We start from the raw sequence: 15,722 nt of genomic DNA, 5'->3' as shown, positions 1-15,722 counted from the left end.
TTGTTTTTCAGTCATTCTTACACTGGCCAAGATTATAGTACCCAGAAGAACACCGGGAAGATTTCCTTAGATCAGATTGATCCGGTAAGCGCCAGCCCTTGTTAAAACAGACCTGTTTCAATAGCGATCCTTGGGTGGAAGCTGGCAGAGTAGTACCTTGCTGCTTGCTCATCATTTTAAGAGGAAAGGCTCACATCTTATGTACGTGACTTTTTTTTTTTAATTGTAAGGAAAACAAAATTAAGGGGAAATTGTTTGCAATCTTTTTTTTTTTTTTTAATGGTTGCTGGGATTTGAACTCAGGACCTCTGAAAGAGCAGTCAGTACTCTTAACCACTGAGCCATCTCTCCAGCCCAGTTTGTAATCTTTCAATTAATTTTGAAGATAGGACTTAGTTGTTCTTTACAGAGAGACTGTATGCTGTTGCTCACTAGAGGGAGCTCCAAAGTCAAACAAGTAAGGCCTGGTCTTCCTGTTAGGGTCAGCTGGCAAGGCTGCCCAATGAGAGTGCAAGTCCTGCGAGGAAGGATGTACGTGAGGAAGTCAGAGGGAATAAGGCTGAGATGGAAAGTAAAGATGCTAAGTTAAAACCAAGGAACAATACTTTATTTTTTCATTGTTTTATTTTTTATTTTTTAATATATGTAAGAAATAAATGTAATAAACCAAATGCATGGACAAAATATACAAGAATCATAGGATCATCTCAATAGAAGCAAGGAAAAAAAAAAGAAAAAGTTTTTGATAAGATTCAACATGCCTTCTTAATAAAAGCCCTAGAACAAGTAGGACTGTAGGAAATGTATTCCAACATAATAAAGGTTATGTATGACAAACCCATGGCCAATATCATCCTAAATGAATAAAACCATTAGTAAGCCCCATTAAAATCAGGAATGGGAGAGGACTGCCCACTATCCCTACTGCTCATCCATAATGTGATTGAAGCATTAGCTGGAGCAATAAGGCAAGAGAAGGGATACAATGGGAAAATATTAAGTCAAATTATTTTCAATTGAAGATTATATTATCTTATACCCAATGTTCCCAAAATTTCACTAGAAAAATTGTAGAAATTATCGATAATTTCAACAAAGTGTTATGATACATAATTGATTTACAAAATTTACCAGTCTTAATACATATGAGTAACAAGCATGCTGAGAAAGAGATCATGGACACGTTCCTCTTCCCAGTTTCTCAAATAAAATAAAATATTTAGAATATACATAAAAAAGAGGTCAAAAACATCTACAATGAAAACTTTAAATGTGTGAAGAAAGAGATTAAGAAACATATTAGAATTTGACCTCCCAAGCATATAGTTTGGTAGAATTAACATTGTAAAAAAAGACCTTCCTACCTACCAAAACAAGTTACTGATTCAATGAAATCACAATCAACATCCTTATCTCATTCTTCACATAAATAGAAAGAAAATCCTCAAATTGATATGGAACAACAAAAGACCCAGAGTAGCCAGTTAGTCCTGGATAAGTGTTTGTTTCTATGCATTCTGCTCGTTTTAAGTGCTAGGTGCATCTGTCTAAGACCTCAACTTTTATGCATCTGTTTCTATTGTATCATTGATTTTTAAGTCAGTTGTACTTTCAATCCTCCATTGTACCCATTTGTATTCTTCTTCCACAGTTAATCTCAGAACTCACTCTTAAATTCTTTGAGTGTTAATGTATTCAACCATAGAGTGGGTATTGGTTGTATATGGTTGTCTTAGAAAGGGTGAAGGAGTTGGAGGAGAAACAAATGCAATCTATGAGTGCTTTCAAAATCTGGTGTAATTTGATAACTATAAATTGATATATGATGTTGCTATTTGGCTTTCTTCTCTAGAACTTCAGCATCTGACAAAGATGCTTCAATGTGTTTACTTCAGTCAATTCCAGGGTAGATACCATAGATATTCCAAATTAGTTTGGAGAGCATGGGTAACTTGAAGACTACCCTCATTCCATCCCAGGACTGCAAAAGTCTTGGAAGACATTATATACTCATGTTTCCAAAATTACTTGAGACCTGGGATGTTTTGACTAGAATCTGCTGCACCTAATGCAGATTGGTATCATGTCTTTTCCACTTGAACACCATTTTGTGGAGGGGTCATTTGACATATTGAGGTGAATAACCTGGAGTATTTGGTTCTGTTTTCATTTCTTCAGGTTGCCTATGTTACTGGTACTGTGTCCATGTGGATCCCATCCTTCTTGGTTTCTTCTTAAACATATTTATTTTTTATAACCATGTACCTCTTGCTAAATCATAGTTTCTTCTCATGTAAATAATAGTTGTGTGTGTTATTTTCATTAAAAGTCAATTTTATTCGATATTAGAATGGCTACTCCAGCTTGTTTCTTGGGGCCATTTGCTTGGAAAATTGTTTTCCAACCTTTTACTCTGAGGTAGTGTCTGTCTTTGTCACTGAGGTGTGTTTCCTGTATGTAGCAAAATGCTGGTTCCTGTTTATGTATCCAGTCCATTAGTCTATATCTTTTTATCAGGGAATTGAGTCCATTGATGTTAAGAGATATTAAGGAGCAAAAGTGATTGTTACTTCCTGTCATTTTCGTTGTTAGAGGTGGAATTATGTTTGTGTGGTTATCTTCTTTTGGGTTTGTTGAAAGATTACTTTCTTGCTTTTTCTAGGGTATAGTTTCCCTCCTTGTGTTGGAGTTTTCCATCTATTATCCTTTGTAGGGCTGGATTTGTGGAAAGATATAGTGTAAATTTGGTTTTGTCATGGGATATCTTATTTACTCCATCTAAGGTAATTGAGAGTTTTGCTGGATATCTGGGCTGGCATATGTGTTTTCTTAGGGTCTGTATGACATCAGCCCAGGATCTTCTAGCTCTCATAGTCTCTGGTGAGAAGTCTGGTGTAATTCTGATAGGCCCACCTTTATAGGTTACTTGACCTTTTCCCCTTACTGCTTTTAAAATTCTTTCTTTGTTTAGTGCGTTTGGTGTTTTTAGTGTTATGTGACGGGAGGAGTTTCTTTTCTGGTCCAGTCTATTTGGAGTTCTGTAGGCTTCTTGTATGTTCATGGGCATCTCTTTCTTTAGGTTAGGGAAATTTTCTTCTATAATTTAGTTGAAGAAATTTACTGGCCCATTACATTGGGACTCTTCACTCTCTTCTATACCTATTATCCTTAGGTTTCGTCTTCTCATTGGGTCCTGGTTTTCCTGGATGTTTTGGGTTAGGAGCTTTTTGCCTTTTGCATTTTCTTTGACATTTGTGTCAGGGTTTTCTATGATATCTTCTGCCCCTGAGATTCTCTCTTTTCTCTCTTGTATTCTATTGGTGATGCTTGCATCTATGACTCCTGATTTCTTTTCTAGGTTTTGTCTTCAGGGTTGTCTCCCTTTGTGATTTCTGTATTGTTTCTATTTCCATTTTTAGATCTTGGATGGTGTTTTCCTGTAATTCCTTAAGGGATTTTTGTGTTTTGTCTTTAAGGGCTTCTAGCTGTTTACCTGTGTTCTCCTGTATTTCTTTAATGGAATTATTTATGTCCCTCTTAAAGTACTGTATCATCATTGTGAGAAGTGATTTTAGATCTGAATCTTGCTTTGCTGGTGTGATGGTATATCCAGAACTTGGTATGTTGGGAGAATTGGGTTCTGATGATGCCTAGTAACCTTGGTTTCTGATGCTTATCATGCCATCTGGTTATCACCTGTGCTATTTCTTACTGGAGCCTGTCCTTCCTGAGATCCTGGTTGTATCAGAACTCAGAGTCCAGCTGTCTCTGTGATCCTGTGATCCTGAGATCCTGAGATCCTGGGTGTGTCAGAGCTCCTAGGAGTAAAGCTGCCTCTGGGATCCTGTGATCCTGGGCATGTTAGAGCACCTGGGAGTGGAGCTTCCTCTGGGTGTTGTGGGACTGTCTGCAGAGTTTGGGCCCAAGGTCTGCTCAGGGCTCCGGCCCAGATGGGAAGGAACCCATGCCACTGGTTGGGTGAGGTTCCTGCATCCCTGGATCCTGCTGGTCCCAGTTACTCCAGGTGGTGTTGGGACTAGAGCTTACTACTCTTGGTGTTGTTGGGCTGGCTACACAGTTCACACCCAATGTTTGCTCTGATACTTTATTTTTTAAGAAGAATTATTTTTTATTTATGCATATGAGTACACTTTCGCTGTCTTCAGACACAGCAGAAGAAGGCATTGGATCTCATTACAGATGGTTGTGAGCCACCATGTGGTTGCTGGGAATTGAACTCAGGACCTCTGGAAGATCAATCAGTGCTCTTAACCACTGAGCCATCTCTCCAGCTCCACGATATTTTGGTATTGGCTAAACATCTATTTGCATTTTCTCTTTGAAGTTGTTTCTATTAATTTTGTGTTCTGTACATCTGGTTTATATTTTAAATCCATTTCCTATTTGCAATTGTATTTTCAGACCTTTCTCTTAGATAAATGAAATGTTATGTCCATGTAAATCCTCTTAGACTATTCAGAGAAATTTTGTTTGTAATAAAAAGATGGACAATATCTAATGCTCTTCAGTAAGCAAACTGCAGCATATTCAAGCTATAGGCTGTGCCTGGTCATTGACCTTCCCTGAGTTGTCCCAGGTCAGCCTTGAACCAAGGATGAGGAATTACCAAGAAGCCAGTCTTCAAACATGGCATACTGTGTAATTTTGTTTAGTCAGTTCTCTTGAAATGACAAAGTTACAGAAATGAACAGATGAGCTGTTTCCAAGTGTTTAACAGGAGGAGGTAGAGGTGGAGCAGGGCACAGAGCAGAAATTAGACAGCAGGAGGAGACCTGGTGAGATGGCTCTGTTGGTAATGTGCTTGTCAGATGTGAGGACTTGCATTGGGATCTCCAGCATTCACATAAAAAGCTGTATGACCTGCAGGTTTGTGCCTACAGTCCCAGCACGGGGAGGGGGCGGATGGATACAGGCATCTTAGAGGCTTGTGCTGGCCAGCGGTTTAGCTGAAACAATGAGCTCCATGCTCAGTAAGAGCAATAGAGGACGACGCCCAATGTTGACCTCTGGTCTCGACACTCAAATTCAGGTGTGTGCATACACCTGCACTAAATGCAAACAGGAAATCGGGACCCTTGTGATGCTGAAGTCATTTAGCATCCGGACTGTGGCAGTGGATGTATAAATCTCTACATGATGTAACGTCCACACAGAAGTATATGCACAGCTTCAGGAATCTGAGGAAATATAGCGGGACATATCCATGTTGTAGTTGCCTGTTGTGCAAGATTTTATATTTGAGGAAAACGGGGGGACACACTATATCTCTTTGTATTATTTCTTGCAATTAATAATGTGAATCACTAGTTATCCAAAGAAAAAATTTAAAAACCAAGGGAAACAGATATTATATAACCTAGTATGTTACCAGCTTGATTTTTAATCATTATAAAATAATGTCTTGTTTACAGTCATAGTAATATAGAAATGCTTTCTGTGCCTTATGTTCTTTAGTCTGATTTAGTCAAATTTACAGTCACAGCAGCTATGACATGGGGTCCAGTGTATGTTTGGCATTACCAAAACTTACTTTTTTTGTCTTGTAGCTTTCTACAAAATCCTTCCCGCCTTGCATGCGCCAGCTGCACAAGGCGCTTAGGGAAAACCACCATCTTCGTCACGGAGGCCGGATGCAGTATGGCCTATTCCTCAAGGGCATCGGGCTAACGCTGGAGCAGGCATTGCAGTTCTGGAAGCAAGAGTTTATCAGAGGAAAGATGGACCCCGACAAGGTAATGCCAGAAAGGCATAGCAGCAGCAAATCAAAGTTTGTCAGTCTGAAACTACAAGATTTGTTTGTTTGTTTTTTAAATATTCATTTATTTATTTAATGCATGTGAGTACACTGTCGCTGTCTTCAGACACATTAGAAGAGAGCATCAGATTCCATTATAGATGATTGTGAGCCGGCATGTGGTTGCTGGGAATTGAACTCAGGACCTCTGGAATAGCAGCCAGTACTATTAACCACTGAGCCATCTCTCTAGTCTCAAGATCCGTTTTTAAAATATGTACCGAAACACAGGTGAAAGTATAAAAAGTACGTGTATCTTAGTTTATGTAAAAAGAAATTCACATTTTTTTCTTTTTAAAATTTTATTTAATCTTTTTTTATAGTCCAGATTTTATCCCCCTCCTGATCTAGCCTCTGACTGTTCAGCATCTCATATATTACCCCCCTCCACCATCCCCGCTGTCTCCATGAGGATGTCCTCACCTCCCCCACCCCACCAGACTTCCCCACTCCCTGGGGCCTCAAGTCTCTTAATCTAGCAAGTGCCAAAAGCCCAGGCAAGGTGTCTTCTTAAGTAGACATGTTACCAGCAGGCTGAGATCTGCTTCCTGAGTTGTGTTTCTATAAAAATGTTTGCGTGCGCACACACACACACACACACACACACACACACACACACACACACACACCATTTGAAGGTTAGAAGAGCTCATGGATGCTTAACATGAAATCAGTTAAAATGCTTTCTTCCAGGCTGTGCTCAGTGTCTAGAGCATTTATTTCAACAGCCATCACTACAGACCCATCCAACTGCTTTTCATCAATAAAACAAAGTTCTCAGGCCTGCTCCTCAGTTCCTTTACTTTCCTACTAATATCAGATGGTAAAATTTTGTCTAGAATTATGTTTTTTATCTCTCTTATATTATACACCACATGAAGAAAAATTTGTGATGATTTCTTGATTTGCTTCTTCTGGATAAAAGGCTAATAGAAAATGAAGAATGTTTACATGAAGAAATACCTTGTGTTGTCTGGTATTAGTTTTTAGAGCTGCCGTAACAAAATTCCAAGTCCAGTGGCTTAAGCAACAGAAACTTAGTTTCTCCTGGTTCTGGAGTCTGGAAATTCAATTCAGGATGTTGGCAGATTCTACTGCTCCTAAGGCCTGGGCCTGTTCATAGGGTCTGTTCTCTGTGTGAGTCTCACAGCCTCTGCCTCCACCACCCCTTCTGCTGTACCAGGTAGCATCTTATTAACCTTACTTTCAGTCTTTAAGGCACTTTGTCAGAACAGAATACAGTCACATTTGAGATCAGGGCTTAAATGTAAGAATTTTAGGATGACATGACTTGGCATGTAACACATGTGTTATTATACACTTTATTTAAAGACCTGACTCTGTGTGTGTGTGTGTGTGTGTGTGTGTGTGTGTGTGTGTGTGTGTGAGAGAGAGAGAGAGAGAGAGAGAGAGAGAGAGAGAGAGAGAGAGAGAGAGAGAGAGAGGAGCCATCCCACACATGTGGAAGTGAGAAGAAGACTGCAACCCTAATTAAAACAATGCCCACATAAAACATTTATGTGGAATGCAAAGCAACTTTTAGGTAAAGTTAAATGTGAAGGTAGATTATTCTAGAAAATATTAATCTGGATGTGAAGGACATGAACACGGAGTAAGAAGGAAGCGGGCAAACATTTTACTCACCCTTCTTCTCTATGGACTGTCTGTCCAGCCTGGCACACTGTTATCTGGTATTAGGGCTCATGGTGGTCTTGGCTGTTGTCACTAAGGAGTTTCTGTTTCTCTGCTTGCTCTTGGATCTGATTTTTTACATATACTCTTAGAGGATTAGCGTTGAGCATTGATAGATACATCATTCCTAAGAGAACAACATTTTGTTGTGAGTTAATATCCTCAGACCAAAAGCTTTTCAGTACATCTCACTCCAGGGAATTGGATTTAGAGTGTAGATTTTAGTCTTAGTTTTAATGGTTATATTAATATGTGTGATGAATTAAAAACTTATAAACAAAACCTTCATGTTAGGGCAGGGCACTTGAAAATTGCACCTAAGTTGTCAAATACAATTCTTTGGTTTATAAATGACTTTTACAAGAGGTATTTGAAGTTTTGAATCTCATATTTCTTGAGTAGTTTCTTACATTTCTAACATAAGTACATCATACTTTATGGAAATAAATGTACTTAAGTAATCATAATGCATGTTTGAGGAGTTTCATTTTTTTCAATTTGTTTTTTACTTATTTACTTTACATGCTGTTCCCTGCACTCCCCCCAACCCGCCTCCCTCCACCCTCCCACCCCCCACCCTGCCTCCCGCTCTCACAATCCTTCCCCCTCCCTATCCCCTTCTCCTCTGAGCAGATGGGGACCCCCCCGTGGGTATCTCCTGACCCTGGCACTTCAAGTCTCTGCAAGGCTAGGTGCTTCCTCTCCCACTGAGGCCAGGCAAGGCAGCCCAGCTAGAAGAACATATCCCACAGACAGGCAACAGTTTTTGCAATAGCCTCCATTTCAGTTGTCTGGACCTACATGAAGACCAAGCCACACATCTGCTATGTATGTGTGGGGAGGCCTAAGTCCAGCCTGTTTGTGCTCTTTGGTTGGTGGTCCAGTCTCTGAGAGCCCCAAGGGTCCAGGTTGCCATGGACTGGGTTCGTTGTGGGGACCCCAATTTCCACGGGATGAGAATTCTGGTCAGGTGGGCAATAAGTCGGCGGATGACAAATAGACTCGACACAAGGGTGTGGTGAATCTGAATGTATTTGTACAAGGTGAAATTCAGGCTTAAATACCATACAGCAAGCAGGGCAGATGATAAGAGTCATGTAGGCAGGCGGGGGTTACAGCAAGGGGCACAAAACTGAGGTCACGTAGGCAAGTGACTGCCACATCAAGGTCAGTAGGGTCTGGTAGCCAGGTGTGAAGCAGGCAGAAGAGCAGTAGAGCCCTCCCTGTTGAGGCTATTTTGGTATTCCTGTGCTAATTCTATGGGTCTGCTGGAGGCAAGGACTAGGAGGTTCTGATCTAGCATTTCCAGCTAATTCTCTGGGTCTTGCTGGAGGCAAGCACTGAGAAGTTCCGACCTAACACTTGTAGCTAATGTCCTTGAGTGAGGGAAGCCTTTCATTACTCTCTAGTATGTAAAACATTTCTAACTATTGTGGGACTGCCCTAAGGAATGTGCTTGACTTCTGTTGCTAACTCTGAGGACAACCTGTCTGATAAGGCAGGTTCCTAGACAGAAATTCTAAGCTAAGGAAAGCCAGGAATTGAATTAGGATATTTTGGAAACATTGTGCTGGCCAGGAGACAATGCCTAATCTTAAGTTTAGCCATTAAGGAATCACTTCTTGGGGTACTTTATGCCTAAATAAGAGGGCGTTTTGACGATTAGAAAGACAAATCTGGAACACGTCTGAGTTAGGAGATACCAGCGACTGTGTGAATATCCAGGAGGCACAGAACTCCTTTTGGATCCTTATTGCCTCTAATCCTAATCAGGCTTTTACCCCTGATATTTCGGATGTGACTGGAGTAGACGAGTGGGCGTGGCACCAGGTTAGTTGACTCTGTTGGTCTTCCTGTGGAGTTCCTATCCCCTTCAGGGCTGCAGTCCTTTTAAGGAGTTTTCTTAGTTTTGTATTTTACATTGTCAGTCTACCTGAGGAAAAACCTCACCTTGTGTACCACAACACATTAAATTTATCAAACTTTTATTAAGGTGTGAGAAAACATAGCACTAAAATATTCTTTTAGTTAGAACTTGGTTATTAAGTCGCTCAATCACTAGAATTGAGTTGCACTGGATAATTGTGACACGTTCAGGGCACTGTATCCTCTTGACTGGATTGCCTGCAGTGATATTGATCTCAGTTGCTTTCCCCTGGCTCAGCTGGACCTTGCATGCCATATGCAGGGTCCATGGCTTGCTGTTGTGATTGAGCTAAGGAACATTTCACACTATTTCATTTGTCTGAGACACCAATAGGTAATGACATAGGATAGACTTGAATTGTTTAGCTTACTACCAATCACTCAAAATTAATTAATTAATTATTTTTTTTTTTACGCATTCACTTTACATCCTGTTCCCTGCTCCCCTCCCGGTTACTTGATATATGTGTGACTGTACATATCAGGATCTGGGGACAGGGCCCACAGTTTGTTTTCGGAACCTTCCACATGAAGGTGGTGTTCACCAGGTTAGATTGAGAAAAATTGTTTTGGGAACTACCCTTAAAAAAATTCAAGTTGCTAACTAGCTTATCCAACAAATAGATAGCCACTCCAAGTCTTCAGCTCTCATTTGTTCTGTCTGTCTCCATAGGCAATTTGGGCATAATGATCTGTCCTTTGTCAATAATCTATACATACATTAAAAAACCCACTACATGCCAGGTCCTAGTAAATGCTAAGTGAGTATGTACAGCAGAGTGTCTCAGCTAATGTACTGCTAATGAATCTCCAATATACTCCAGTATCGATCCCATGAGCCCTTGGGGAAGCTAGGCCAGACCTGAAGTACTCATAGCTTGCTGCCTTCCATTGTAAGTAGTGCCTTCCTTTTACTTTAGAATGTTTTCTGAACATTGTTTTTTCTGTGCCAAGTGAGAAGGGTAGGAAAGAACTAACAGAGAGTGCAGACTTGGACTCGCCAGCATATTTTTTTCTGCCATATACAATCTTATAACTCTATTAGTATTCTCCAGTGGGAAAGAACTAGTAGAATGAATATTTATTAAAAGGGGATGTATTAGGTTGGCTTCTTCAGTACTGTCTGGGCAGTCCAACAGTGGCTATCTCACTCTGGAGAGGCTGAGAACCCAGTAGCTAGCTGTTCAACTCCCAAGGCTTCATGCTTCAGCGCCCTAACCTGGTGCCAAGTGCCTAGAGATTCCCAGCGAACCTCTGGTCTTCAGTCCACATCAGAAGACTGAAGAAGCAGTACTCTTATACCAGCAAAGGAACAGCACAGCAGTCGCAGCAGCAGCAGCAGCTGCCGCAAGGTAGATAAATTTGCTAGCCAGAGCAAAAGCTTTTTTTTTTTTTCCTTAGACTTCCTTAGATTTGTGCTGGCATTGGAAGATGCTATACATATTTAGGTTGGGTCTTCCAACTTTGAATAAGTTGACTATGATAATTCCTCGCAGGTAAACGCTTCTTTCTCAGCTTCTCTCTCTCCTACTCCCTTAAGTTATACAGCAACCGGACACAGAATTCCTCACCCAGCTCCTGCATTCTATTACAGCTGTTGCTGAACATCTGTGATCTGTCCAGAGCTCTTGTCAGATGTGAGGATTAGAATACAGCCTCAGTTCCTAGTCTCTGAGACCATCATATGGGAGGGGGGAGGTGTTCATAAAGGAATTAACCAGTGTTTTAAAGAATGATAAACTATAGAATGGCAGTTTGACCACTTATTGATGCCTGGTGTTTGGCAGGCAATATAATTGTTATTGTATATTTGATTGTATATCCCTGAAGAGAAGTGTTCCTTAGGTGTATTTTCCTGATGGAACAAAACCAGACTGTAGGGTTGTATTCAGCTTAAGTTAGCAGTATTTTGTTTTTTTTTAACAGTGTCTCATGGCCATAGAGTAAAAGCAGAGAAGACATAAAATGAGCTCATTCAGGCTGAGGGTGGAAAAGTGGGATGCTGCTTTTATTGATGTCTGAGATTCTGATTCTATTGAAATTCAGAGCATCGCCCTGTGGTAAACATTACCCTTTTATGAAGAGTGCAGTAAGTTTTAGGCAGGAACATGGTATACCAGTAAACCTGGTTAGATTTTATTTTAAATACTGTATTTCCTAGTGTCTAGAAAGAGATGTGAGGCACATCACAGGTTGACTGTGTTGTGAAAATTGTTCAACTTGACACTATTTATAATAGAAATTTTCAGTTTTCTATTTAGTCACTACAGGTGCAATAAATGAGGACTGATGCTTAATCTCACTTTCTACGTTGGTGAGACAAGAATCACCAGGGAAACCAGCCACAGCATGTCTATATGGGGGTGCCTTGATTAAACTGAGGTGGGATGGCCCCTGTCCCCTGCCACTCATCCCAGTAGGAATCACTGTGCCCTGGGGATTCTGCATTGTATTAAAAGAAGATGAGCTGAGCACATGCATCCACTCACTCTGCTTGATTGTGGGTGTGATATGGCTAGCTCTCTCAAGTCCTGCTGCGTGACTCCCTAACAACAGGCCATAACCCGAAACTGGGCCAGGATGAACCTGTTCTCCTCTTCAATTGCCATCTATAGGACATTTTATTAGTGCAGGAAAAGAAACTAAGACACAGATAGTAGTGATTGTCTGCTAAGGGTTACAGAAAAGTAACGGTATTCATGAAATCGGCACTTATCATTTTAAATGCTTGATAAATGCATTACTACATAATCATTCACACATTTATCATAAGGGTCCTATCAATCCAACTTGTAGAGAAACCTTACTCAGGTGATTGGGTACTTGATTTTCTTTTTATTGAATATCATGTTGGTGATATACTAAGAAAGTAATTGGAATGGATTAAACAAAGGTTCTGGAAAGGAGTTTAGTCAACTGTAGTTGAGCAGAATTTTAAAGGTTCTTTAAGGAGTTAGGAAGCCACTTTAATGTATTTTTAGAGGTTCTCATTCTCACCTCTAGGAATTGGGCCTAGGGTCTTACATATGCTTAGCAGTCCCTCAATAGTCCCAGCCCTGTACTGAGAATTTTGGTTTCTTTAAAAACACAGAAATAGTATAAGAATGTGTTTTCACTTTAATCCCAGGTGGTGATATGGAGCTGCTTCATATCATCCACAGCAGGTGATTATGATTTGCCTCATGCTCTAGCAGGGGTGTGCTTTTGACAGCTGTAGGTAGTTTTTGTGATTGTGTAACATTTGGAATTCTGGGGACTCTTCAGAGGGTATATTAAATGCTAGGGCCCAGAGAGGTTGTCTGGGATGTTGGTTGGTTGCTGTGTGTGGGTTGTTGGTTGGATGTTGCTGATCACAGTTCATTAAGTAGTCGTGTGCAAAGGAGAAACAACAATAAGAAGAAATTAGATATCCTGATGGCAAAGATCAAAGATGCCCCAAGGAGCTTGACACCCCTAATCAGCAGGAAGTAGTCTAATGATAATGATAACCCCTTTCTCATCTGCCATTTTTACTCTCCTAGCTAGTGTTGGAGGGTTGAAAGGGTCAAAGAAAAAAGAACCCACAAAGTAGCCCAAAATCTAGCTAAACAGCTCTTTCGTAGTTTTAGACTGCATACAGATGTGTAGTGAAGGGCGTCTCTACCTCTTCTGTATTATTAAAACACTGACGTTGGGCAGACTGATAAAAGAAGTATTGGACTTCAGCAGCTGGGAATAATCACGAAACTCACCATTCGTACTTTGAGTAAACAATGTATTGGGTTAAATGTTTGTATCCAATACTAGTACTAATAATACTAAGTTATATTATCCAATATTAGTATCCAATAACAATAGCTTGGTTTTCCCTGTCAAATGAGTTTTCAATTTTTTATTTTTCTTTCACCACCAAAAATATTTTTCTCATGAAATATATCCTGACTACCATTTCTCTTCCGTCTGTTCTCCCAGTTCCTTCTCATCTCACCTCCCTTCTGGATCCACCCCCTTTTCTGTCTCTTATTAGAAAACAAACAGGCTCCTAAGGGTTAAGGACTGGACAGGAGAATACAAAATAAAACTAACACATTGGAGTAGGCAAAACAAACAAATAGAAGAAAAGATACAAGAAACAGAGACAGAGAGATCCATTCGTTCATGCACTCAGGAATCTCATAAAGACCACTAAATTAGAAGCCATAATATATCTTAAAGGACCTATAGGGTAAGAAGGGAGAACAAATATATAAATAAAATAAAAATAAATAATAAGATAAAGCAGAAAAAAACCCTGATGTGACATTATGAGACACGGAAGCTCCAGAGATGCCGTTGAGTTCATTTTCTGTTGGGCACGCACCCTGCCCTTTAGAGTGATTTGTTTTCCCAGTGAGATTCCCTTGGCGAAAACTAAGTTTTCATTTACAAGTAGTAAGTTGGAGCTAGCTTCTGGGTTAGGGATGGGTCATGTGTCCACTTCTCCATTCAACTCTAGTATCTCCTCTGGTAAAGATACATGGAACCCACGTGGGCCTTTGTTCACACTGCCTCAGACCGTGAGTTCACACGTGCACCGGTCCTCTTAGAGGGCCCTGTCTCCTTGGTGTCCTTCATTCCCTCTGGTTCTTACTTTCCTCCTGCCCTGCCTCCTCTGATCTCTGAGGGATTTGATGAAGTCATCCTCTTTAGAGCTGAGTATTCTAAGGTGTCTCACTCTGCATGTTGTCTGGCCACAGGTGTCTTATTTGTTCCCATCTGCAGCAGGAGGAAACTTCTCTGGTGGCTGAGGAAGGACCTGATCTATGAGTATAGCAGGTGTCATTAGGAGTCATTTCATTGCAATGCTCTTTTAGCAAATAGTAGTATTTGGTTTTACTTTTGGTCCCTGGGCTCTCTAGTCTCAGGCTCTTGGTTACCCAGGCAATGTTGGGTATGGATTTCCATCTTGTGGAGTGGGCCTTAAGTCAAATCAAACATTGGTTGGTCACTCCTACATGCTTTGTGCCACCATTGCAGTAGCACATCTTACAGGCAGGACACCATTGTAGATCTGAGGGTTTGTGGTTGGGTTGGCATTTACATTTCTCTCTCGGTAGCCATGCAGAGCACCCTTTGTACCAAAGACACTAGTACACAGGGTTGAAGGCTCTGTATAGGCACCAGCTCGACTTCTCTGTGTTCAGTGAGCTGTGCAGGAGTTGGTTTCAGCAGTAGGACCTTGTTGTCAGTATGTGGAGAGCAATAGCTTGGGTTGTTTGGGGATTACCATGGGATCCCTTTGGCCAACAACTCAATTAGATTCGACCCATTCCTAGTGCTAGAAGCTTCATTTGGTGACAAGAGATGTTCAGTTGGGGCTGTCTCTTTCATTTATTTGGTGATTTCACTTTGATCACCTTCATACAAGTATATATTTTAGGAAACTTCTACTGTATTACATTTCCGTACTCCTCCTCCTCCTCCTCCTCCTTCTCCTCCTCCTCAGATAGCCCTTAATTTTAGCCCTCTGTTATTTCCTCCCTTGTCCCCTCTTTCTTGCTCTCCCTCTTCCCTCTTCCCCACTACGTGATCCTCCAATTCCAGGTTCCCCAACCCCATCCATAACAATCTATTCTGTTTCCCTCAGGGACTTATGGAAACCAATTGGGAAGTAGATACCTCTATGTTTTCCATTTACTTATTTAATTAATTTATACATGCTGAGGTTGAATTCAGGCCCTTGCACATGCTAGGTGAACACTTTACCTATGATCTATGTACCTAACCTAGGAGTTCAGCTTCAGCCCTTCACTCATGCAGCAGTACCCCTGGAGTAGATGGTGAAAAGGCACAGCATCTGACCTCCTAACATGGACGGTCCGTTCTGCTAATGTGCCTGATGCTTTTGGGGGAACATGATGTGCGCATATGTAGCTCCTTAAGAAAAAAATCAGTTTAAGGTTTCACGAAGTGTCTTGTTTTATTACTTTTATGTTTTTATTTTAAAATTGTCCTTATACACACACCCATGTTGCTGTTACAGAAAGATGCTTCAAACAAGCGTGTACTGGATATTAATCATATTCTATCTGTAGCCTCATTCCTTCCATTAGTCCTCTGTGCTTCTGTGGTTTTGCTTCTATGATAATGTACCATATGCAAATATAATTTACAAAAGAAATCTAGGATTATTTCAGTTTGCATCTATTTTCTGAAAATGACATCAGTTCATTCATTAGTTGAAAGCCAGGTAGACTGGGATATATCAGAAGACAGGTGAGGAGGCAAGGATGAGATAAAGATGGAGCAGGGGGAGGGGGAGGGAGAGGGG

General features: G+C 40.7%; 1 protein-coding gene across 4 annotated transcripts in view; it reads left to right on the top strand.

The window, feature by feature from the left end:
• Prim2 (DNA primase subunit 2) overlaps positions 1-15,722 on the top strand; it is a 218,711-nt gene that overhangs the window by 143,810 nt on the left and 59,179 nt on the right. For all 4 annotated transcript variants that reach the window (XM_031367085.1, XM_031367086.1, XM_031367084.1 and 1 more), the window contains exons 9-10: positions 12-84; positions 5,568-5,753. In XM_031367085.1, the coding sequence (XP_031222945.1) occupies positions 12-84; positions 5,568-5,753 (259 nt within the window). The remainder of the gene's footprint in view (positions 1-11; positions 85-5,567; positions 5,754-15,722) is intronic.

Source organism: Mastomys coucha, unplaced genomic scaffold (genome assembly GCF_008632895.1).
Source record: "Mastomys coucha isolate ucsf_1 unplaced genomic scaffold, UCSF_Mcou_1 pScaffold14, whole genome shotgun sequence".
Taxonomy (NCBI): Eukaryota; Metazoa; Chordata; class Mammalia; order Rodentia; family Muridae; genus Mastomys; species Mastomys coucha.
The sequence above is the reverse complement of the archived record's forward strand: the minus strand, read 5'-3'. Positions and strand labels throughout refer to the sequence as shown.